The following is a 23,681-nucleotide window of genomic DNA, read 5'->3' on the forward strand; positions in this document are numbered from 1 at the left end:
AAGATCAAATAATGGGCTAAAACTTGATTTTTAGATCCATTTAGAGATATCAAGGATATGTTGTAGAAATTTGAATCAACAAAAAAACAGAAAATACTTGGTGGGACAATTATTATTTTATGGGTTTTTCTTAAAGTATACATCAAATTAAACTTAAAAATGTCAAAAAGTCAGAATCGATCAAAAATGACATGGGACAATTATGCGTAGAACGGAAGCATAGCACTCTGAAAGGCATTTTTCTTTAAACTTGAGATATTTATATTTAAAAAAATTGATTTCAATGGGAAAAGAAACTCAACATTTGACCAAAATAATATGGTAATCAAGTGCTTTTGCATGCAATTTCACAATCGGACATTTCGCTGTGTATATAAGATGTTGTTTTATGATTCTTCTATAACCATAATAATAAAATTGGAACATTTGTGAATGTGTGTAAATCTAACTAAACATCGCAGTTATTACCCCAAACTCCCCATCACATCTAGAATGGCCACAAAACAAAAACAATAAACAGAGCTGGATGATTGGCAAGCGTGGAAAGTTGAGTTCGCCCCAGCAGGTTTCCTTTTTTCGCACCTCACGGGCCGGGAAATTTCCATCTATTATGGCGGCTGATGATGGTGTTGTGTTTGGCCCATCACGTCGACGGGCCCATCATCAATATTCATTCTCGTGTTGAGCTCCCAAGTACCTACTTGTGCACAACAACCCAAGTAGAGAAGTCATTGTCCATTTGCAGCTTCTAGAAAAAAAAGGAAAAAAGGCATTTCCTGTGCGCCGTGCCACTATCAAGCGGGCCTAAACCTTATCAATATTCGTTTATTCACATTAACCACCTTTCGTGATCATTTGGGTTTCTCGTTATTTCGCGTTCGTTATCTTGGCGGCCTGTTCTGTTCTGCATATATCTTTAACCGTTCTGCATATGACTCACAGTAGTAGGTTGCCTTATGCCCACGTTTGGACGAAAGATCTTTAGAATGAGATCGGCTGATTCTGTAATGAGATGTAAACTAAAATGAACACATTTATTTTGCCCTTTCTTGGCCATATAGATGGAAAAGATATTTGCCCAGCAAAATAATGATCTGCAACAAAGTGGCTGCGTAATCGTGTTTACTATTTCTTCCACGGTGTGTTTATATCGTTTGTATCGTTTGTATCATATTATTCAAGTTAAATGTTCAACACGCAGTTTACACTCAGTTTACTTATTAGAAAGATATTAGTCAAGGCACAAAAGCCGAGCCACCTAGCCAAGTGTGGTAACGCTTCCACCTCGTAAGCGGTAGATTGGGGCTCAAATCCTGGCTCGGACCAACACAACTGGTGATCTTTTCCCTTCTGGATACGATTGCTTAGTAAAGGGAAGGTAGTGTATCGTCACAAGTTGAACCTTACCACGACACCTTAGGGAAGGCGACCTATGGAAACCTTAACATGTTAGCATTAGTTAAGAAATGGCCGCTTTGTAAATGCGGCCTCGATACTTTTCATGAGTCATGGGAAAAAATTACTTTTTTACAAACAAAAGCCGAAAATAGAGATGCAACAAGCGTGTTACAGTCACTTTTGATGAAACCAGGCTAAATCGACCCTCCACAATCCAAATCTCCTTGTTGTTTTCGATATTCAAGATGGCGTCCAATATGGCGGCTGAGTACTCCAAATCGGGGCTTCCTAGGAGCTACCCCCTAAAATCATAGATTGACCCATCACTAGGCTAAATTCCAAATTTTAGCTCATTCTGACCACGGGAACCCCTCCCTCTAATCGCTTGAAGTTTGCATGGTAAAAATCGTCAAAATGTTTTGAAAAAAGCAACTGTTTTAGTATTTACCTGTTGAACGCGTAATAACTATCCAATTCTTACCAATTCTCAGATGTAGAACCTTCATTAAGTTTAGAACAACTTTCCTAACTATTTTTAGGATTTTTTGCTGAAAAGTTATTTGCTTCTGAAAATGACCAGCCAGCCAGACAGGCAAGCAAGCACGCACGTCCATTTAAAAATAATTGATTCTATGTAGCGTCTGCGCAAAAATCGTTATTTTCAGAAGCTAATAACTTTTCAGCATAAAATCCTAAAAATATTGTTTCTTCGGGAAACTTGTTCTAAATTTAATAAAGGTCCTACATCTGAGAATTGGTAAGAATTGGATAGTAATTACGCATTCACCAGGTTAAAACTAAAACAGTTGCTTTTCTCCATACATTTTGAAGATTTTTCCCAAACAAACTTAAAACGATTAGAAGGAGGGGTTCCCGTGGTCAGAATGAGCTCAAATTTGGAATTTAGCCTAGTGATGGGTCAATCTTTGATTTCAGGGGGTAGCCCCGAGGAAGCCCCGATTTGGACCACCCTACTGGGTACGAAATCAACAAAAAAGCTATTATCGAAAACCTAGGTCCATGCTCAAAATTTCATATGATTAAGTTTGAGGGGATAAAACTTGGAAAAAATGGGTAAATTCATCACTTTTTGGATTACTTTTCTGTGAAATTCAGATAACTCTTAAGGAAAATATGCAAACAAAAAACTTTGAGAAATATTTGCCCGAGGTCTTAGGATAATTGGCTCTGGACTGTAGTTCCTAAGGGGTAGACAAACTTTTTATACATTCCGTAAGTGGAGAAGGTACAAAAAAACTACCGTCAGTGGGGGTGACTATGGGTCAAAAAACGATACACCTCTCGTATTTTCTGAATAACAAAAACAATTTAAATAACATCGAAAATCTTTCAATGTAGATTTGTTCTTAGATAGTTTACTAACATTTTCCCAAAACATGGTGGATTTTGATGAACACTACCTTAAATGCAAATTGTTTGAAAATTGACCCAATCTCACCCCTTAGAGGGGGTGACATTGGGTCAAATGAAACTAAAATGATGCTCAAATACAACGATATGGTAAAAACAAGTCATCCAACAGTGTTTCTTGTTCGAGGGAATCGTATTGACACGCTACAATGTTTGAAGTGGAGATTTTCAAACATTTGGGTAGTTTTTGAGCAATCCCAACAAAATTTTTAGAAAAATGATTTTTCGAGAGGTCATTTTTGGCCAAAAACGTACCCCAAATTTAGACAGCTGCCAAAATAACAGGATTTGTTTTAGGAACGAGATTTTTTCAGCGAAGTCATCTTAAAATGTCCCCTACACAACCCTTTCAAAAGAATTCATTTTCATTGAGAAGAACATGAGAAATGGTAAAATCCGTAAAAAATCACTTTGACCCAATCTCACCCCCCAGACCCAATGTCACCCCCACTGACGGTACATTACATTTTTTACATCCCCATTTGAACCTTGTGCCAGACTCTAGCTCGGTGTCAACGATGTAAGTTCACCACGATTGCCTTTGCTACATGCCACACTCTCGTCACAATTCAATTTGCATCCCGCCAATAAATCAAATTTAATCATCGCTTCAAGTTGTCAGTGCATATCGGTAGTGTGCGGTTGGTTAAACAAATATCGCGGTTGGTTTTTGCAGCAAGCCATCATCAGCAGAGAGTTCCCTCCGGTGAGTGGGTGACTGAACGATTGCAACGATGTGCATCACCTCCACCAACTCCCCCTTGTTATCTTTCGACGAGTATAACTTTGTTTCGCAAAATGCAATATCGATATTGCGAATGTCGTTACTGGTTGATCTTTTGACATTCGCCGCGCATGGTTGCACAGAATCGAGAGAAGTTACTCGTGGCGGTGTGACAGTCAGGATGATACAGTCGTGATTAACGTGGTCACAAAATAGCATTAAGTTGGTCTTGTAATATCTACTCAGCCGTAACGTATCAAAACGTGCGGAACGAATCGTTCCGCACTAATTTATGCAAAGTTTTATCGATTTATGACTTGCGATCTAACCTTTGCCACAAATTGTGTGGAAATTAGCTAAAAGTTAATCAAAAGGTTATGATTATAGCGTGAAATCTGCGATAAGCTGTAATACTTTTGGCAAAACATAATCCCAGGTCCTGTGCTGTATGTATTTATGCAAAACGTAAATGCCACAGGCGTAGGTTCGGAGCTTATTCTGCTCACGTCCCGAGCGCAATCGCAGTTGTCTGCCACGGCCAGCAGAATCGTGTTACCATCACGTACGACCGGCCGCGTTGGGCCACGGTGTTCCGACCAACTCGGTGGCTCACCACCCCCTGGTAGGCAGCAGAGGGCCCAGGCAACTGTTGATAGCAGAGATTTGTGAAATGTTTGTAACCATTCAAATCACTTTCAGAGCTGTCACACAAGCACATACGCATACATAAGTAGGAACTGGTTGTGCAATTCAAGAGATGATTTTATAATCACTGAACTGTCATCCCGAGGCGGACGCAAAAATGCTAAGTGTATATGTATTCGGTGCCATCTCCTAGTGCCCATACCTTCACACTTAGCAGACCCGGGAGGCGGAGTCTTGTCGCAAAAAGAACGATACACGCCTGTGGATCCGTTGACGAAACCACAAGGTTTAAGAGGGTCACATTATAAGGTGTAACGTCGATTCCGTTCCGAACTGACATCTTATTTTTTTGTCTAAAGTTTCCTTAGGACTTTAAAGAATTATCAAAATTTTCTTTTTAGTACCCAAAAATGTAAAGGTCATCGCTTAAATTTTCAAGTCATTGCAGTTTGAGTGAAAACAGTTTCCAGTTTTCGGCATTTTCCTATTTCTGCGCGCGGCGCATTGGAAATCCCGGTTTTTATTTTCAAAAAATCATATCTTGGAATTCGTAAAAAAAAAACTAAATAGGGCTTAAGGACCCTATTATTGTCAGACATAGGCTCTTTGGTCCCGAGATCTCCAAAACCGCATTTTAAGTTTTCATACGGCTTTTAAAACATAAGGTTAGGTTTTTGAAACTCCAGATTATTTTTCATTTGCGTCCAAGACAACTAAAATCGGTTGGATTGGCATGGAGTTATGATCTTTGAAAAAAATTGTTTATTGTGAAAATCGTCGAAAATGAAAATTTTGCGTTTTAATAAAGTGCTCTGAAGAGCCTATTTTCGCCCCCCTAAATCCAATTATCGTCCACCCTTGGAACCAGTTTTCGCCCACGACAAAAATCAAGAAATCAAATGAAATTATGACACAAAGCTAAGCAAATATGGTCTCTTATTGACAACATATTCCCGAAGCTAAATTTCATTGATGTGCACATATTTTGTCGTACATATTATAAATTGAGGTTCAAAAAATCCTAGGAGTTTTTTTTCAGATATCCTACTTATTTTGAGATTTTCTGTCTATTATAACTAAAACCAAAACATGTTCTCACTCTCACTAAAAAAATATGACTGGATCAAAATTTGTGATAGAACTCATGTGTCCCTGTTCACCCTAGATAAGGGCACACAGCTACAATTTGCTCCATGTTGTTGTTGATTTTGTTAGGGGAGCTTTAACCCTATTTGCTCCCGAATTGACTCAATATAAAACATCGAGTACCGAGTATTAAAGCACATGTGTAACTACTTCGCCATCCTCTGCTTAATTTGTTCTCCTATGTACCAGTAAACTTTTACAACATTTGAAAAAAAAATTTAATGCCATATACAAATTTGATTTTGTTTTGTGTACCTCCTGGGAATAAACCATAATAAAATGCAATATTTCTAGCTATCAAAATCATTTCGAAACGTTTCAGAATCTCTTGAAAGATACAAAAAAAAATTGAACAAGAAATGACAAAGCGAAAGGCACCGAGCACAACCGCCCAACTCACACATTCCCACAATCACATTCACCTCAATAAATTTCATAATTTACAACCCAAACTGTGATAAAATTTCGTTTCATACGTCCATATTTAGTACGATAACAATTCGCGCCATCGGCAAACCATGGCCACCGGTGGATCTACAAAGCCCCGTTGAGACGAAAGTACACCTGGTTGCATAAGAAAGGCCATTTTGAAAATTTAAGATTCTCGAATCGAGAAAAAGTTAAAAAAAATCGTTTCGATAATCCCAAGTTGGATTTCTCGGTAGTTTCTGAATAGTTTCAGGTAATCGAACCTTGAGCAAAGAATTATGTTTGTCGTGGTGTTTAATTTTCATTTTTTATGCATTAAATTCGAGTTCAGTGACCTTGGGTCAATTTCAGTTGGTTGTTACATCACTAAATGAATATTTTCAATACATATTTGGGATTATTAATCAAAAAAAATCTGCAAAAGAATTTTTATTTTTGACATTTTTTTTTTTTATTTGGTATTTTTCTTTCAATTGAATCCAACCGATTTGGGGGCGAGCTGGATGTCACTGCGCACCGTCGTCGTCGGTCGGGGGAGACAAGGATTATCGCCATGTTCCCCCGCTCGAACCAGGGCATCAGCTGTCCTGTGGTGGCTGCATCTTGCTGAGCAAGCCGAACAAACAATCAAGAAATGGGCGTCTTAAAGCAAGCCAAGGCAAGGGACACGAGCTGAAGAGATCGTATAAAGTTACAGCGTCGTAAAGTGCGATATCTTGATGGCAAAGGGGACAGATTTATTCGACAAACGTAATACACGGGTACCGATATGGACCGGTTGACGTTGGAGGATTTTCGCTAATTGATTGGTAAACTGTGGAATGATTTTTTTGTTGTTGCTGGTCCGTTGCTTGTTCCAGTTGGCTGCAATTCGCAAAAAAATGATTGTTTTATGGTCATGTAAAGAGCTTTTAAGTGACTCAGATAGTTGGCTCTTTCAACAATCAGTATTTTCAGTATTTATCGTTTACGAAAGATAAGAGCATCGAAAAAACGAAAAAGATGAATGAAAAAAATCTCTTTCCAGTTTCATTTAAATTATTTGAACTATTTTTTAAACCTGATGAAATTGTCAGGTAAGCCTAAATGCATTTAAAAAACTAAAGAAACATTTGGGATTCACTTTATAAATGTTTTAAGATATATTTCCATTGTTTTTTGCTGTACACTAGTTCAAGTGAAGATATAATCGAAATTAAAAGCAAATTTTAAATCAAGTTTTTTTCTCCTTCGTCCTTACAGCCTCATCGTGGCATGGAGGTGGAAACTGTCGTAACCAATGTGCCACCCGGATTGCCGACCTTGCCAGGTAATATAAACCCCACTTTGGGTTCAATTACTCAACCGTTGAACTATTCTTCAATTTTACAACCTCTCTCCAGGCACCAACCGCTCGACATGGACGGGCCAGCACTAGCGCACAACAACAAGCTGCCTCCCGTTGAGAGTGCAACCGTCGTCGTCGTCGATGATAGCCTTGGACCGGACGACAGCCTGGACCGGAAGTTCCTAAACAACAACAACTCGCCGAGCATGAAGTGCTTGCAGTACATCACTCCGCCACCTGCTGACCCTCCACAACCGCCGGCGCTCCTGTTTGACTACGTGGTCGAGAAGAGTGTCCAACAGCAGCAGCAGCAGCAGCACAATCTCCTAGATAGCGAAATAAAACGACTGGAAAACGTTAGCTTTAATTGCAATAGTGACGAGCAGTCCGCGAATAGTCAAGTAGATGTTCAAGTAGCACCAACCAATTCCCCTAGCATTAAAAGTCGGCCAGTAGAAGAGGAGCAAAAGCAGGAGCAGGTTGGACCGCCGAAAACAGGTACCACCGCCGCGTCGGAACGATCCGTCAATTTGAATGTTACCAATGCCTCAACTAACCAACCAACCAACAACAGCGACCAACATACAACGAACCACCTGACGAATGTACCAGCTAATAACCCATTGAAAACCATCAGTATTAATAACCATTGCAAGTCGTCGTCTACTAACCATCCCATCATCATCTCACCTGCTCAGAGCAACGACGGAATGTCCGCGCCTTCCGTAACCATGTGTGATACGCGTCATCCAAACAAAATTAAGCCACCACCTTTGCCTTCAATAACCACAACCATAACCAACGAAAGCCCCGCAACCCAAACCAAACCAACCAACGAATCGCCAAAATCCCCGGGAGGAACGTCATCGTTGGCCGCCGCTGCTGCCGTCGCGATGGTCGTCACCGCTTCCGCCGCCGCCGCATCAGCTTCAGCCGCCGCAGCCGCCCAAGCATGCTCAAGCAAACCACCCATCCACACTAACACCCCGTACCACCATCCCCATCACCCGCCACGTGTCCCGCACGTGTACCACCATCCCCACAATCCGACCGCCTCCCACAGCATCCGGTTCATGACCCAGCACATTAAAATCTTACCCAAAACTCAATCCCTAGATCTGGTAGATAACGACGATCTGCTGGAGGCCACAAACCGGAGCGAGTCCCAGCTGGACATCCACTCGGTCGGGTTGGCCGCGGCCGGCGTCGCCTTTCGGGGCCGGGTGCTGCCGAAGCTGCAAACGCTGGACCAAACGCGACCAATCTATCCGAACGTGCCGTACAGTCCGTACAACAGCCCGTACGGTAGTCCGCGGAGTGGCCGCCGCCGGACACCGTTGCGCGAGTCCCGCCGGGTGTCCATCGAGCAGACGGGCAGCTTTCTGCAGCTCAACCAGTACAAACTGCTGGATCAAATTGGCCAGGTTGGTTGCACTTTAGAAAATCTTGAAAATTCTTCACTGTCGTATTCTATTTGCATACCTATAAAGTAAGTAAAGTAAATTTTTCCTCATTTGCAAAGCGGATTCAGTGGCTATTTCTTAACTCAGAGGTGCTCAAAGTTTTTGAATGCCGGGCCAAATTTGAAGCTCATTTGAGCTTGTGGTCCAAATGTAAAAATTGTTTATTTGAAAAAAAAAAAAACTTTAATTTTTGTAAAACCGAAAAATACATTTACCGATATTTTTTTTAATTCATGTATTTTTTTCGTCTTTAAATAATGGATACTAAACAAAAATTCTTTCCAAAAGTTTTGTTTAAAAAAGCTTCCACTCTAGTTGTTCAAATTTATTAACCAGCATTACAGCTTTTCTATTACAATTTTTATGACAAATATTAAATCAGGAAATACAGTATTTTCGAGGGATGGTTGAACATTTTGTGGCTAGAAACAAACATATTTTCAAAATGATAAGGAAATTGAAATAAGGTATTTTATTGATTTCACTTGTATTTTCAAGGATTTTTTCATATTTTAAAAAATTTTATTCAGCAAAAACTTTGAAAATGAATTATGTATTATTTTAAAATAAAAAGCAACTATAATGATAAATCACTGCAAAGTGATTTTTCAACAATTATTTCTCCAATTTCAATAAAATTTAATTTGTTTTGTCTGCCTGAATCAGACGTTGTGCACTCAGATTCGTAACCAAATGTCATAAGTTCAAATCACGAAGAGTGCTTGTGAATAATATGGAATATCTGTATTCTTGCAATCTTTACAGTTTCCTACCTTAGTCAAATAAGCATTCTGAATAAACACTCAACCAACCACAAAATATTTGTTTCGTTCAATCGAATTCAAATATGGATAAATGATCATTTTTATTAAAAAAAAAACATCTATAACAATCTCTTAAGTTTCAATAAAAAAAGCTTGAACTATATCTGATTTTTCTAGAATTAAAAATTTCTTTAAAGATTGGTGAAAGGGCCATTTTACATGATCATTCAAAAAATCACCCCGCGAGCCATAAATATTAATATAACCAATATTAAGGGGAGATTAACTTTGCCACACAGGGTTATTTTTTTCACTGTTTGATTTTTTATAATTTTTGGATTGAAGATATCGTAAAACCCTTTCAATCAATTGTTGTACACATCTTGGAGAATGTTTGGTGAAAATATGAACTTTTTTGGGGGTCATCCAAAGAAACTGGGTGGTCGATAAACGACGTACTTTTGGTATTTTGATATTAACCCGTATCCAATCCGATCAAACATAGGCAATATGGGTATCAAACTACATGATTTTGAATGACCAACTCAGAAAAGTTAATTTGAGGTCAGTTCTTGGACCCTGGCCACTTCGGAACCGGTTCTGGGTACCCCCGGAGAACCTATGAAGTGGCCAATATCATATCAGAGCAAAGCCCATCAATATGGGTATCAAAATTCTTCATTTTGTCAACACATCTCAAAAATGGTCTACAAAAATGATTTTCTGGCCACTGGCCACTCCGGAACCGGTTCCGGATTCCCCCCGGAGAAATCTTCGAAGTGGCCAATATCATATCAGAACAAGTCCCATCAATATGGGTATCAAAATTCTTCATTTTATCAACACATCTCAAAAATGGTCTTCCAAAATATTTTTCTGGCCACTGGCCACTCCGGAACCGGTTCCGGATATCCCCCCGGGGAAATCTTTGAAGTGGCCAATATCATATCAGAGCAAGGCCCATCAATATGGTTATCAAAATTCTTCATTTTATCAACACATCTCAAAAATGGTCTTCCAAAATGATTTTCTGGCCACTGGCCACTCCAGAACCGGTTCCGGATTCCCCCCGGAGAAATCTTCGAAGTGGCCAATATCATATCAGAACAAGTCCCATCAATATGGGTATCAAAATTCTTCATTTTGTCAACACATCTCAAAAATGGTCTTCCTAAATATTTTTCTGGCCACTGGCCACTCCGGAACCGGTTCCGGATATCCCCCCGGGGAAATCTTCGAATTGTCCAATATCATAACAGAACAAGTCCCATCAATATGGGTATCAAAATTCTTCATTCTTCAACACATCTCAAAAATGGTGTTCCAAAATAATTTTCTGGCCACTGGCCACTCCGGAACCGGTTCCGGATATCCCCCGGGGAAATCTTCGAAGTGGCCAATATCATATCAGAACAAAGCCCATCAATATTGGTATCAATTTTTTTCATTTTGTCGCAAAATTTCAAAAATGGTCTTCTAAAATGTTTTTCTGGCCACTGGCCACTCCGGAACCGGTTCCGGATATCCCCCGGGGAAATCTTCGAAGTGGCCAATATCATATCAGAGCAAAGTCCATCAATATGGAATTAAAATTCTTCAGATTTCCATTACATCTCAAAAATGGTCTTCCAAAATATTTTTCTGGCCACTGGCCACTCCGGAACCGGTTCCGGATTCCCCCCGGCGAAATCTTCGAAGTGGCCAATATCATATCAGAACAAGTCCCATCAATATGGGTATCAAAATTCTTCATTTTGTCAACACATCTCAAAAATGGTGTTCCAAAATATTTTTCTGGCCACTGGCCACTCCGGAACCGGTTCCGGATATCCCCCGGGGAAATCTTCGAAGTGGCCAATATCATAACAGAACAAGTCCCATCAATATGGGTATCAAAATTCTTCATTTTGTCAACACATCTCAAAAATGGTCTTCCAAAATAATTTTCTGGCCACTGGCCACTCCGGAACCGGATCCGGATATCCCCCCGGGGGAATCTTCGAATTGTCCAATATCATAACAGAAAAAAGCCCATCAATATGGGTATCAAAATTATACATTTTGTCAAAAAATTTCAAAAATGGTCATCCAAAATGTTTTTCTGGCCACTGGCCACTCCGAAACCGGTTCCGGATTCCCCCGGGGAAATCTTCGAAGTCACCAATATCATATCAGAGCAAGTCCCATCAATATGGGTATCAAAATTCTTCATTTTGTCAACACATCTCAAAAATGGTCTTCCAAAATATTTTTCTGGCCACTGGCAAATCCGGAACCGGTTCCGGATATCCCCCCGGGGAAATCTTCGAAGTGGCCAATATTATATCAGAACAAAGCCCATCAATATGGGTATCAAAATTCTTAATTCTGTCAACACATCTCAAAAATGGTCTTCCAAAATATTTTTCTGGCTTCTGTCCACTCCGGAACCGGTTCCGGATATCCCCCCGGGAAAATCTTCGAAGTGGCCAATATCATATCAGAACAAAGCCCATCAATATTGGTATCAATTTTTTTCATTTTGTCGCAAAAATGGTCTTCTAAAATGTTTTTCTGGCAACTGGCCACTCCGGAACCGGTTCCGGATTTCCCCCGGGGAAATCTTCGAAGTGGCCAATATCATATCAGAGCAAAGTCCATCAATATGGAATTAAAATTCTTCAGATTTTCATTACATCTCAAAAATGGTCTTCCAAAATATTTTTCTGGCCACTGGCCACTCCGGAACCGGTTCCGGATTCCCCCCGGAGAAATCTTCGAAGTGGCCAATATCATATCAGAACAAGTCCCATCAATATGGGTATCAAAATTCTTCATTTTGTCAACACATCTCAAAAAAGGTCTCCAAAATATTTTTCTGGCCACTGGCCACTCCGGAACCGGTTCCGGATATCCCCCGGGGAAATCTTCGAAGTGGCCAATATCATAACAGAACAAGTCCCATCAATATGGGTATCAAAATTCTTCATTTTGTCAACACATCTCAAAAATGGTCTTCCAAAATATTTTTCTGACCACTGGCCACTCCGGAACCGGATCCGGATATCCCCCCGGGAGAATCTTCGAATTGTCCAATATCATAACAGAACAAAGCCCATCAATATGGGTATCAAAATTATACATTTTGTCAAAAAATTTCAAAAATGGTCATCCAAAATGTTTTTCTGGCCACTGGCCACTCCGGAACCGGTTCCGGAATCCCCCCCGGGGAAATCTTCGAAGTCACCAATATCATATCATAGCAAAGCCCATCAATATGGGTATCAAAATTCTTCATTTTATCAACACATCTCAAAAATGGTCTTCCAAAATATTTTTCTGGCCACTGGCAAATCCGGAACCGGTTCCGGATATCCCCCGGGGAAATTTTCGAATTGTCCAATATCATAACAGAACAAGTCCCATCAATATGGGTATCAAAATTCTTAATTTTTCAACACATCTCAAAAAATGGTCTTCCAAAATATTTTCTGGCCACTGGCCACTCCGGAACCGGTTCCGGATATCCCCTCCGGGGAAATCTTCGAAGTGGCGAATATCATATCAGAGCAAGGCCCATCAATATGGTTATCAAAATTCTTCATTTTATCAACACATCTCAAAAATGGTCTTCCAAAATGATTTTCTGGCCACTGGCCACTCCAGAACCGGTTCCGGATTCCCCCCGGAGAAATCTTCGAAGTGGCCAATATCATATCAGAACAAGTCCCATCAATATGGGTATCAAAATTCTTCATTTTGTCAACACATCTCAAAAATGGTCTTCCTAAATATTTTTCTGGCCACTGGCCAGTCCGGAACCGGTTCCGGATATCCCCCCGGGGAAATCTTCGAATTGTCCAATATCATAACAGAACAAGTCCCATCAATATGGGTATCAAAATTCTTAATTTTTCAACACATCTCAAAAAATGGTCTTCCAAAATATTTTCTGGCCACTGGCCACTCCGGAACCGGTTCCGGATATCCCCTCCGGGGAAATCTTCGAAGTGGCGAATATCATATCAGAGCAAGGCCCATCAATATGGTTATCAAAATTCTTCATTTTATCAACACATCTCAAAAATGGTCTTCCAAAATGATTTTCTGGCCACTGGCCACTCCAGAACCGGTTCCGGATTCCCCCCGGAGAAATCTTCGAAGTGGCCAATATCATATCAGAACAAAGCCCATCAATATGGGTATCAAAATTTTACATTTTGTCAACACATCTCAAAAATGGTCTTCCAAAATATTTTTCTGGCCACTGGCCACTCCGGAACCGGTTCCGGATATCCCCCGGGGAAATTTTCGAATAGTCCAATATCATAACAGAACAAGTCCCATCAATATGGGTATCAAAATTCTTAATTTTTCAACACATCTCAAAAAATGGTCTTCCAAAATATTTTCTGGCCACTGGCCACTCCGGAACCGGTTCCGGATATCCCCTCCGGGGAAATCTTTGAAGTGGCCAATATCATATCAGAGCAAGGCCCATCAATATGGTTATCAAAATTCTTCATTTTATCAACACATCTCAAAAATGGTCTTCCAAAATGATTTTCTGGCCACTGGCCACTCCAGAACCGGTTCCGGATTCCCCCCGGAGAAATCTTCGAAGTGGCCAATATCATATCAGAACAAGTCCCATCAATATGGGTATCAAAATTCTTCATTTTGTCAACACATCTCAAAAATGGTCTTCCTAAATATTTTTCTGGCCACTGGCCACCCGGAACCGGTTCCGGATATCCCCCCGGGGAAATCTTCGAATTGTCCAATATCATAACAGAACAAGTCCCATCAATATGGGTATCAAAATTCTTCATTCTTCAACACATCTCAAAAATGGTGTTCCAAAATAATTTTCTGGCCACTGGCCACTCCGGAACCGGTTCCGGATATCCCCCGGGGAAATCTTCGAAGTGGCCAATATCATATCAGAACAAAGCCCATCAATATTGGTATCAATTTTTTTCATTTTGTCGCAAAATTTCAAAAATGGTCTTCTAAAATGTTTTTCTGGCCACTGGCCACTCCGGAACCGGTTCCGGATATCCCCCGGGGAAATCTTCGAAGTGGCCAATATCATATCAGAGCAAAGTCCATCAATATGGAATTAAAATTCTTCAGATTTTCATTACATCTCAAAAATGGTCTTCCAAAATATTTTTCTGGCCACTGGCCACTCCGGAACCGGTTCCGGATTCCCCCCGGCGAAATCTTCGAAGTGGCCAATATCATATCAGAACAAGTCCCATCAATATGGGTATCAAAATTCTTCATTTTGTCAACACATCTCAAAAATGGTGTTCCAAAATATTTTTCTGGCCACTGGCCACTCCGGAACCGGTTCCGGATATCCCCCGGGGAAATCTTCGAAGTGGCCAATATCATAACAGAACAAGTCCCATCAATATGGGTATCAAAATTCTTCATTTTGTCAACACATCTCAAAAATGGTCTTCCAAAATAATTTTCTGGCCACTGGCCACTCCGGAACCGGATCCGGATATCCCCGGGGAATCTTCGAATTGTCCAATATCATAACAGAAAAAAGCCCATCAATATGGGTATCAAAATTATACATTTTGTCAAAAAATTTCAAAAATGGTCATCCAAAATGTTTTTCTGGCCACTGGCCACTCCGAAACCGGTTCCGGATTCCCCCGGGGAAATCTTCGAAGTCACCAATATCATATCAGAGCAAGTCCCATCAATATGGGTATCAAAATTCTTCATTTTGTCAACACATCTCAAAAATGGTCTTCCAAAATATTTTTCTGGCCACTGGCAAATCCGGAACCGGTTCCGGATATCCCCCCGGGGAAATCTTCGAAGTGGCCAATATTATATCAGAACAAAGCCCATCAATATGGGTATCAAAATTCTTAATTCTGTCAACACATCTCAAAAATGGTCTTCCAAAATATTTTTCTGGCTTCTGGCCACTCCGGAACCGGTTCCGGATATCCCCCCGGGAAAATCTTCGAAGTGGCCAATATCATATCAGAACAAAGCCCATCAATATTGGTATCAATTTTTTTCATTTTGTCGCAAAAATGGTCTTCTAAAATGTTTTTCTGGCAACTGGCCACTCCGGAACCGGTTCCGGATATCCCCCGGGGAAATCTTCGAAGTGGCCAATATCATATCAGAGCAAAGTCCATCAATATGGAATTAAAATTCTTCAGATTTTCATTACATCTCAAAAATGGTCTTCCAAAATATTTTTCTGGCCACTGGCCACTCCGGAACCGGTTCCGGATTCCCCCCGGAGAAATCTTCGATGTGGCCAATATCATATCAGAACAAGTCCCATCAATATGGGTATCAAAATTCTTCATTTTGTCAACACATCTCAAAAAAGGTCTCCAAAATATTTTTCTGGCCACTGGCCACTCCGGAACCGGTTCCGGATATCCCCGGAAATCTTCGAAGTGGCCAATATCATAACAGAACAAGTCCCATCAATATGGGTATCAAAATTCTTCATTTTGTCAACACATCTCAAAAATGGTCTTCCAAAATATTTTTCTGACCACTGGCCACTCCGGAACCGGATCCGGATATCCCCCCGGGAGAATCTTCGAATTGTCCAATATCATAACAGAACAAAGCCCATCAATATGGGTATCAAAATTATACATTTTGTCAAAAATTTCAAAAATGGTCATCCAAAATGTTTTTCTGGCCACTGGCCGGAACCGGTTCCGGAATCCCCGGGAAATCTTCGAAGTCACCAATATCATATCATAGCAAAGCCCATCAATATGGGTATCAAAATTCTTCATTTTATCAACACATCTCAAAAATGGTCTTCCAAAATATTTTTCTGGCCACTGGCAAATCCGGTTCCGGATATCCCCCGGGGAAATTTTCGAATTGTCCAATATCATAACAGAACAAGTCCCATCAATATGGGTATCAAAATTCTTAATTCTGTCAACACATCTCAAAAAATGGTCTTCCAAAATATTTTCTGGCCACTGGCCACTCCGGAACCGGTTCCGGATATCCCCTCCGGGGAAATCTTCAAAGTGGCGAATATCATATCAGAACAAAGCCCATCAATATGGGTATCAAAATTTTACATTTTGTCAACACATCTCAAAAATGGTCTTCCAAAATATTTTTCTGGCCACTGGCCACTCCGGAACCGGTTCCGGATATCCCCCGGGGAAATTTTCGAATAGTCCAATATCATAACAGAACAAGTCCCATCAATATGGGTATCAAAATTCTTAATTTTTCAACACATCTCAAAAAATGGTCTTCCAAAATATTTTCTGGCCACTGGCCACTCCGGAACCGGTTCCGGATATCCCCTCCGGGGAAATCTTCAAAGTGGCGAATATCATATCAGAACAAAGCCCATCAATATGGGTATCAAAATTTTACATTTTGTCAACACATCTCAAAAATGGTCTTCCAAAATATTTTTCTGGCCACTGGCCACTCCGGAACCGGTTCCGGATATCCCCCGGGGAAATTTTCGAATAGTCCAATATCATAACAGAACAAGTCCCATCAATATGGGTATCAAAATTCTTCATTTTGTCAACACATCTCAAAAATGGTCTTCCAAAATATTTTCTGGCCACTGGCCACTCCGGAACCGGTTCCGGATATCCCCTCCGGGGAAATCTTCGAAGTGGCAAATATCATAACAGAACAAAGCCCATCAATATGGGTATCAAAATTTTACATTTTGTCAACACATCTCAAAAATGGTCTTCCAAAATATTTTTCTGGCCACTGGCCACTCCGGAACCGGTTCCGAATACCCCCTTGGGGAAATCTTCGAATTGTCCAATATCATAACAGAACAAGTCCCATCAATATGGGTATCAAAATTCTTCAGTTTTCAACACTTTGCTCTGATATGATATTGGCCACTTCGAAGATTTCCCCGGGGGAAATCCGGAACCGGTTCCGGAGTGGCCAGTGGCCAGAAAAACATTTTAGAAGACCATTTTTGAAATTTTGCGACAAAATGAAAAATTTTGATACCAATATTGATGGGCTTTGTTCTGATATGATATTGGCCACTTCGAAGATTTCCCTGGGTAGAAATCCGGAACCGGTTCCGAAGTGGCCAGTGGTCAGAAAAATATTTCGGAAGACCATTTTTGAGATGTATTGACAAAATTGAAGAATTTTGATACCCATATTGATGGGACTTGCTCTGATATGATATTGGCCACTTCGAAGATTTCCCAGGGGGGATATCCGGAACCGGTTCCGGAGTGGCCAGTGGCCAGAAAAATATTTTGGAGACCATTTTAGAGATGTGTTATCAAAATGAAGAATTTTGATACCCATATTGATGGGACTTGCTCTGATATGATATTGGCCTCTTCGAAGATTTTCCCGGGGGAAATCCGGAACCGGTTCCGGAGTGGCCAGTGGCCAGAAAAACATTTTAGAAGACCATTTTTGCGACAAAATGAAAAATTTTGATACCAATATTGATGGGCTTTGTTCTGATATGATATTGGCCACTTCGAAGATTTTCCCGGGGGGATATCCGGAACCGGTTCCGGAGTGGCCAGTGGCCAGAAAAATATTTTGGAGACCATTTTTGAGATCTAATGAAAATCTGAAGAATTTTAATTCCATATTGATGAACTTTGCTCTGATATGATATTGGCCACTTCGAAGATTTCTCCGGGGAATCCGAACCGGTTCCGGAGTGGTCAGTGGCCAGAAAATCATTTTGGAAGACCATTTTTGAAATTTTGTGACAAAATGAAGAATTTTGATACCCATATTGATGGGCTTTGTTCTGATATAATATTGGCCACTTCGAAGATTTCCCCGGGGGATATCCGGAACCGGTTCCGGAGTTTCCAGTGGCCAGAAAATTATTTTGGAACACCATTTTTGAGATGTGTTGAAAAATGAAGAATTTTGATACCCATATTGATGGGACTTGTTCTGTTATGATATTGGACAATTCGAAGATTTCCCCGGGGGGATATCCGGAACCGGTTCCGGAGTGGCCAGTGGCCAGAAAAATATTTTGGAAGACCATTTTTGAGATGTTATGAAAATCTGAAGAATTTTAATTCCATATTGATGGACTTTGCTCTGATATGATATTGGCCACTTCGAAGATTTCCCCGGGGGAAATCCGGAACCGGTTCCGGAGTTTCCAGTGGCCAGAAAAACATTTTAGAAGACCATTTTTGAAATTTTGCGACAAAATGAAAATTTTTGATACCAATATTGATGGGCTTTGTTCTGATATGATATTGGCCACTTCGAAGATTTCCCCGGGGGATATCCGGAACCGGTTCCGGAATGGCCAGTGGCCAGAAAATTATTTTGGAACACCATTTTTGAGATGTGTTGAAAAATGAAGAATTTTGATACCCATATTGATGGGACTTGTTCTGTTATGATATTGGACAATTCGAAGATTTCCCGGGGATATCCGGAACCGGTTCCGGAGTGGCCAGTGGCCAGAAAATATTTTGGAAGACCATTTTGAGATGTGTTGACAAAATGAAGAATTTTGATACCCATATTGACGGGACTTGTTCTGATATGATATTGGCCACTTCGAAGATTTCTCCGGGGGGAATCCGGAACCGGTTCCAGAGTGGCCAGTGGCCAGAAAATCATTTTGGAAGACAATTTTTGAGATGTGTTGATAAAATGAAGAATTTTGATAACCATATTGATGGGCCTTGCTCTGATATGATATTGGCCACTTCAAAGATTTCCCCGGGGGGATATCCGGAACCGGTTCCGGAGTGGCCAGTGGCCAGAAAAATATTTTGGAAGACCATTTTTGAGATTTGTTGACAAACTGAAGAATTTTGATACCCATATTGATGGGACTTGTTCTGATATGATATTGGCCACTTCGAAGATTTCTCCGGGGGGAATCCGGAACCGGTTCCGGAGTGGCCAGTGGCCAGAAAATCATTTTGGAAGACCATTTTTGAGATGTGTGGACAATATGAAGAATTTTGATACCCATATTGATGGGCTTTGCTCTGATATGATATTGACCACTTCATAGGTTCTCCGGGGGTACCCAGAACCGGTTCCGAAGTGGCCAGGGTCCAAGAACTGACCTCAAATTAACTTTTCTGAGTTGGTCATTCAAAATCATGTAGTTTGATACCCATATTGCCTATGTTTGATCGGATTGGATACGGGTTAATATCAAAATACCAAAAGTACGTCGTTTATCGACCACCCAGTTTCTTTGGATGACCCCCAAAAAAGTTCATATTTTCACCAAACATTCTCCAAGATGTGTACAACAATTGATTGAAAGGGTTTTACGATATCTTCAATCCAAAAATTATAAAAAATCAAACAGTGAAAAAAATAACCCTGTGTGGCAAAGTTAATCTCCCCTTAATATTACCAATATTGGTCATCCCTGCCTTAACTTAACCTTCTAACGACCACGGCAGCACCCGTGCATCAAGACTTTGAGATCGAATTTCTCGAAGATTTGACAATATTTTTATCTGCTTATTTTTTCACATGTTAAGCAAACATAAACTAACTTTTGATGGAGTACGCGCTTTTTACAGACCAGCACTGCCGTTCTACGCATAATTGTCCCAAGTTCAAAAAGTGCAACTTGTCCCTTGGGTCCCTATTTACCCCAGAAGTTCCTAATCATCCCAGCAGTTTATCACTCTCATTTGTAATCCTCTTGCTTGTATTGTGTCTTGTTTCTTCGTAAAACTGATAATTTCGTGGAAGAAAACACTTGGTGGGACAATTATGCGTAGAAGTACAACGATGGGACAAACAGACATGGTGTTGTCAAGGATTTTCCAAACAAAGTACTAGATTTTATATGTTTTTTGAAAAGTCAACGTCAAACTAAACCTAAAATTGACAAAAAGTCAGAATCGGCGAAAAATGACATGGGACAATTATGCGTAGAACGGTATAACGCGTAAACAAAAATCGGGTATTTTTGGAAGATAATTAAACGCTTTTTTTTCAGCTGAAACAAAAAATGTTCACCTTTCGTTTGGTCCCTTCTGAAGAGTCCTTGTACATTGAATTTGAAATGTTAACCTGTTTGATTTATTTTACGGCTTTTCAAAAAAGTGCACTAGATTGGGTATTGTAGTAGAAGAACAAAAAATTCTTGAAGTCTAATTTTTCAAGGTGCGTTAAAATTCAAAGTTTTGTGACAAACTAGGTGACAAATATGTTTGAAATAGTCAGAACTAATGTACAGCGAGTTGGTTGATTGTTATACGACCAATAAACTAGTTATAACATGTTTTTCGTATATTCCAGTTATTCGTGGCCTTGTATGAGAAAATAACAGATTTATTGACACAATTAGAAACTAGTTTTAATTTAAGATTTATTAATGAATAAATTATAAAAAAATATGTTAGAGTCAGTATCAGCATCCTCTATCCATTTTAAATACATATTTGCTATGAAATCTTTTTTTGTATATATAAAGATAGAGTTTTTGCCGGTACAGAAAAAAAATGAATGAAACAAGGTTTGTGGACCAAAGAAAATCAATTTCAAGTTAAGTATGCAACACATAAGTCTAGGACAGGCCTGCCCAACGTCCGGCCCGCGACGGCTTTTCAAAATACCGGCCCTTAAGGAGGCAGCGAATGACCGAGAGGTTAAAGCTGCCGGAAATAAGTAAATTAACAACAACAACAACGGCCCTTAAGGCTGTTGAATTAAAAAATAGGATCATATTCATATATTGATCATATATTGATATTTTTAAACTGAAAAATTTCGCAAGAAAACAAAATTATCCATTTTGTAAAATTCTTAAATTTTTTGGGAAAAAAAACTTGGGTTGTTGTTTAACAATGTACAAATTTCTTTCAGTTAAAACTTTTTCTTCATTATCTATTTATTTTTAATAAATAAGTAAATAAAAACTATTGCATTTCTCCAAAACAACATTCCCGTGATATAGTATTTTTTTGGGAAAAAAAAACTTAAAAAAGCAAATTATTCATTCTGATCGTTGCAAATAATTTAAAAACATTAAAAAAATTCTCAAAATGAATCAAGAAATTGAGGAGCAAAAAATATATTTTTTCATAAACTTTGAATTCCGAAAAATAACGAATAAAATCATTTTGAAATACTTTTTCAAAAGATTTGAGAAAAGTTGCACAACAACGCAAAAAGTTTTCTTTGTAAAGGATATTCGAAATTTCGCTTGAATAAATGTTATCATGTCGCATTGATTTTTTATGTTGAGGTAATTAAACTTAAAAAATGGAAGGACTGTTGAATTTTGAATGTTATACATTTATAAAAAATATACCAAAGTATTTCATCGCAATCTTCCAAAACAAAAACTACACTCAAACCCCGATGGTTTGACACCAGATGTTGTCACACGAACGGGGTCACTTTTTAGTTTGACACCCCTTTTACACGGAGTTCATACACACTACCAAACGTTTGTTTTGATTTTGGTTGGCGATTGTCCACGCTCCATACAAAAAAGATTATATTTGTATGGAAATTGTCCACGATGGGGGTTGAGATTTCCAAAAAAGTGTCCACGTGGTTTGTGGATGGTTTCTATCAGCACTTTGATAATGAATTACAGCTTTCATAAAGTGTTTTTTTAGTGGTCCAAAGTAATAATTAGCTCAAATAAAAGTGAGCAAGCAACTCTACATTGTTGATGTATCGGAAAATGCCGTTTTAATAGCGGAAAACTGCAAAAGTGGTGAGAATTGATCGAACGGCTTAGACAGAATAAAATGGGTAAATTTCCCCTACATTTTTAAACAAACAAAAATTAAAATAAGTCAAATAAACACATTTTTTAATGTTATCTAAGTCACTAGTTCATTTATTTATTTACTTTAAAAGAACCCAATCATAAAAAAATGTTTACTTTTTCAACTCTTATCAAATATTAGTTCCGGCCCGCCACTGCCTCACAAAAATCAGATCTGGTTGGCACCCCTGGTCTAGGAGATGTTTTTAAAAGGTTGATTCGAAACTCATCACGAATTGTGAAAATTATGGATAAGCTTTGCAATGGCATTTCTTAAAATGTTATTAGTCCACAAAGGATTTTTTTTTTCAATTTCAAGACATTTTACTTAGATTAGATTTTTGATCCAGCAAGTGCACGGAGAAAAATGAGTTCCCAAAATCGTGAACAAGCGTTCATGAAAATGGGAACCACGAACAAGGTGTTCAAATCCCATGGTACGTTTTTGGAAATCGTACCATGGGATTTGAACACTTTGTTTGTGGTTCCCATTTTCATGAACGCTTGTTCACGATTTTGGGAACTCATTTTTCTGCGTGTGGCAATGCAAAATATTAAAAAGAGAAAAAGATTATTTGAAAAAATAAAATGATAGCAATTCACGTCCTTTTCTGATGATCCAATGAGAAGCTAAAGGTCATCATGTAGTACTGCTGCTGGCTGCACTCCGTGCCCCTTTTTGTCACTTTTACGACGTTCGCTCTGTGGGGAACACTGCAACCGGAATCCTTCTTTTATTCCAGGAGTAGCTCGTATAAACTTCCGTCCTTGCCGTCTACGCCACCCAGTGACCGATATTTTAGCAAATAAAGAGTGGAAATAGTACGACACAGTGCTGCACAGGAAGTGAAAATAAATAGTGCTTGAAATTAGATATTTTCCGCATTTGTACCGGAAGCAAGAGTACGAATCCAGTGCGGTGTTGGAGAAATACTCATTTGGAGTGGGTCGGGTCTTTTGATTCTGTGGCATCTGGGGACGTAATTGAAAATACACTTTCCGGTTCTTTCATTGGTCAAAGTAAATTCAATTGCAACATAATTATAGCAATTTTTCATTCCGTCACATTTATTTTGTGCACATTTTAGTTAGTTACCATGCGCCTCCATGAAATCAGTCCGTAAGAAATTGTAACGTTTTCTAAGATCGTTTAAATCTCCCGCAGGGTTCCTACGGCTTGGTGAAGCTTGCCTACTCGGAGGAGGACTCCACCCACTACGCCATGAAGATACTATCCAAGCGTAAGCTGCTTCGGAAGGCGGGTCTGATGCGGCGCGGACCGAAGCGAGGCACGTCACCGCTGGATCGAGTCTACCGTGAAATCGCTGTTCTGAAGAAGGTTGGGTTACTTGTTTTCAGTTTGGGAAGAGTTTTTCTAACTAATTGGTCGATTTTGCTTCAGTTGGATCATCCCAACGTCGTCAAGCTCGTTGAAGTGTTGGACGATCCGCTGGAAGACTCGCTATACCTCGTGTTCGAGCTGGTACAGCACGGCGAAGTCCTCAGCATTCCGACCGACAGTCCACTGAGTGAGGACCGTGCCTGGAATGTGTGCCGGGATGTGATCCTTGGGGTTGAATATCGTGAGTATTTATTGATGCTC

The 23,681-nt window shown here is 39.7% G+C and overlaps 1 protein-coding gene across 2 annotated transcripts in view; it reads left to right on the forward strand.

Moving 5' to 3' along the window:
* The window catches only part of LOC6046389 (calcium/calmodulin-dependent protein kinase kinase 1), a 296,769-nt gene that overhangs the window by 261,735 nt on the left and 11,353 nt on the right, over positions 1 to 23,681 (forward strand). Inside the window, exons 3-7 of one of the 2 annotated variants that reach the window (XM_038264287.1) lie at positions 7,016 to 7,082; positions 7,156 to 7,598; positions 8,217 to 8,524; positions 23,244 to 23,417; positions 23,481 to 23,661. In XM_038264287.1, coding sequence (XP_038120215.1) covers positions 7,016 to 7,082; positions 7,156 to 7,598; positions 8,217 to 8,524; positions 23,244 to 23,417; positions 23,481 to 23,661 — 1,173 coding nt within the window. Of the gene's footprint in view, positions 1 to 7,015; positions 7,083 to 7,155; positions 8,525 to 23,243; positions 23,418 to 23,480; positions 23,662 to 23,681 lie in introns of both variants that reach the window. The other variant, XM_038264286.1, reaches the window with a different exon arrangement.

This window comes from Culex quinquefasciatus, chromosome 3 (assembly GCF_015732765.1).
Source record: "Culex quinquefasciatus strain JHB chromosome 3, VPISU_Cqui_1.0_pri_paternal, whole genome shotgun sequence".
Classification (NCBI taxonomy): domain Eukaryota; kingdom Metazoa; phylum Arthropoda; class Insecta; order Diptera; family Culicidae; genus Culex; species Culex quinquefasciatus.